Raw genomic sequence first — 2,745 nt, 5'->3', positions numbered from 1 at the left:
TAACACAGTGAATCATATATCCTTGTTGTTTGCTTACGTTAAACAAGGATGAAACGATTCACTGTGTTACACTGTGTTTGATTGTGTCCTTGCTGGAAAGCACCCTGTGTTACATTGTGTTTGATTGTGTCCTTGCTGGAAAGCACCCTATGCCATCAATGTGACAGTTTTCCTAACCTAATCATCAGCCACAGAAAACGGACACATGTGTGATGTGACCATGCACATTGCCAGCGCCATATTTACCTCTAGCGCCGAAAAATCCAAAAGGTCATATCCCCCACCCCATAGCCTTGTCGACGACGACGACGATGACGTTTCTTAAATGAAAAGTTTCAATTTCGGATTTTGCATCATTTTACATCGCAATATCTCCGCTCGTAGAGCACGTAGAGAAAAAAACAAAAACACTTTCATTATATATTCCGAGCGGATGCCATCGATTGAGCACACTTAGAACTCAATCGGGACAGCCGTTATTGAGATCCCATAATCGCCGTCTGGAAATCTTGACAGATTCGCGTATAGTATCCACGGCAGTGTCGCTGCGCTTGGCTTAGCGCCACTACCAGTGTCTCCAGATTTTTTTGATAAAAAGACAATCCGTGAAATTCATTGGCAGTCAAATTTATCAACAAAATCATTAATTTTAATATGTTTATTAGTTATTAGATAACAATCTGTTACATCGAGAAATATAAAATCATTAATAATCACATTTGAGAAGCTGTTAAAATAGAAATTCAATTATTAAAAATTATTCAAATTCTCAACTTTCTAATATCATTTAAATCTTTCTTATAATTTGAACTGTATGTCTGAATCATCAATATTCCCTGTTTCAATTTTCTCAATAGATCTCTTTAATGGTTTAATTTCTAAAGGATCTAATTATTCTATTAAGTCATAAGCATAAACAGAATCAGGCTAAATGTAAAATAAAAACTGCAAAATATAATTTATTGTTTTATATTTTAATTGTGCTAGAAGTGTCTCATTGCTGATTTCGATACTTGTATAAATATTTATGGATATATTTATAATCTCTTGAATATATAAAATAAACATTTCATCTCTTGTATTCTTATTAAAATATCGCAATTTTTATAATCAATGCACAACAATTTCTAGCATGGTTAAAAGAATAAATTCACGCTCATAAATACGTAAAAATAATGTATGCATATACATCGTATAGACGAATATTGCGTATTAAATCTTTCTCTGTTTCATTGAAACATCAAAGGTTTTAACATAAGGTATATTACTAAATAATATATTACAGTAATGATAATTTGCAGTACTTGTAAAAATAATAAAAATAAAATGATAATTTAACAAATATACATATAAAATAAGTATTGCAGATCAAATTTTTTCCATTCTATTAAAACGTTAAATACTTTAAAACATGAAGTATTTCACTAAATAAAAGTAACAATAATAATTCAAGAAAACGTTGCAATCATTTTTCCTCAAATTGCTAAAAGTTAATAGCGTCTCGCATTTTTCTTCTTCCGTGAACAAGTTAAAAGTAAGAAAATTTAAATTACTATTCATTAAAAATAATATAAATAAATTCCACGATGTAAATATATATGATATTAAATTAAATTTTATAAAATTAACATTATAATTAAATGTATACGATGCTTCAGTTATATTAGTTAATTATTTAATTTTACTTTCCCATTTTCCAAATTCGTAGAGTACGAAAACACTCAGCCTGCTGCAGAATAAGCTTTTTTTGTGCATGCAACTCTATGAACGAATTGTATAATATTAAGCAAATAAAATAAGAAAATAAGATAAAATTATCTATTATTTAATTTTTTTTAATGTAAATATAATTTAAATGTAGTAAACATATTACAAACGTAGTAACACTTACCGAGAAGTATATTAAAAGCATCAGCAGCATCCTCTGCTGTAAATATATCCTTTGGAATAAGCTGACTGAACTTGACACACGGTTCGTTAAACCAAAAAACTTCTAATTGAGCCAAAATATCTTTACTTGTAAGTTCGGGTTCCAAAATCCCATTTGAGCTACTAGTAAAACAATATTTTTATTATATCAAACAATTTTTTAATAAATGATAAAATTGAGATAACAATATGCTAAGTTTCATAGGAGAAAGAGCTATGTAAAATTTGTTAAACAAAGCAATAAATAATTTTATGCTTTTTTCAAACTTTCGATTAATGATTTACAAATATCTATTTATAAAAATTGTTAAATACACACTTAGAATATCGTTATGTTTAGCTCTTTACTAGACAACAACAAAAAATTCAAAATACGTGATAGGAGATCCTAAAATGGATTTCGAAGGATATCTTTCTAGTGATTGTCTTTTTAGTAAAGCATTTATATCTTCCAAGCTTTCGTCAATGTTACTTATATTTGGTAGTTTTTCTTGATCTTGTCTGTGCTCAATAGTGCTGAAATAGTATAATTTAATAATAAAATATTAAGATGCAAAATTGAGATCTTAAACAAACATAATATATCAAATAATAGATATTGAGAAATTGAAAAAAATATTGAAAAATTGAAAGACTGAACAAAATTGAATAATCTTTAATAATTAAATTTCAGTTATTTTTAAAAAATATATATGTATATATATATATATGCAGGGAATGGAAAGTTACTTTTTAAAAGTAACAAGTTACAGTTACTTGTTACCGAGTAGGAAAAGTAACAAGTTACCGTTACTAGTTACCGATTTTTAAAAGTAA

The 2,745-nt window shown here is 27.7% G+C and overlaps 1 protein-coding gene across 1 annotated transcript in view; it reads right to left on the bottom strand.

Annotated features, from left to right (window-relative positions):
- Window positions 1-1,229: 1,229 nt before the first annotated feature.
- Window positions 1,230-2,745, bottom strand: part of LOC108770812 (uncharacterized) — a 4,516-nt gene continuing 3,000 nt past the window's right edge. The window contains exons 9-10 of the mRNA XM_018522537.1: window positions 1,892-2,052; window positions 1,230-1,303 (exon numbers count right to left, since the gene is read on the bottom strand). Of these exons, the coding sequence (XP_018378039.1) occupies window positions 1,230-1,303; window positions 1,892-2,052 (235 nt within the window). The remainder of the gene's footprint in view (window positions 1,304-1,891; window positions 2,053-2,745) is intronic.

The sequence above is a fragment of the Trachymyrmex cornetzi genome, unplaced genomic scaffold (assembly GCF_001594075.2).
Source record: "Trachymyrmex cornetzi isolate Tcor2-1 unplaced genomic scaffold, Tcor1.1 scaffold1346, whole genome shotgun sequence".
Taxonomy (NCBI): Eukaryota; Metazoa; Arthropoda; class Insecta; order Hymenoptera; family Formicidae; genus Trachymyrmex; species Trachymyrmex cornetzi.
Note: the sequence above shows the minus strand (reverse complement) of the source record. Positions and strands in the feature narration are given on the sequence as shown.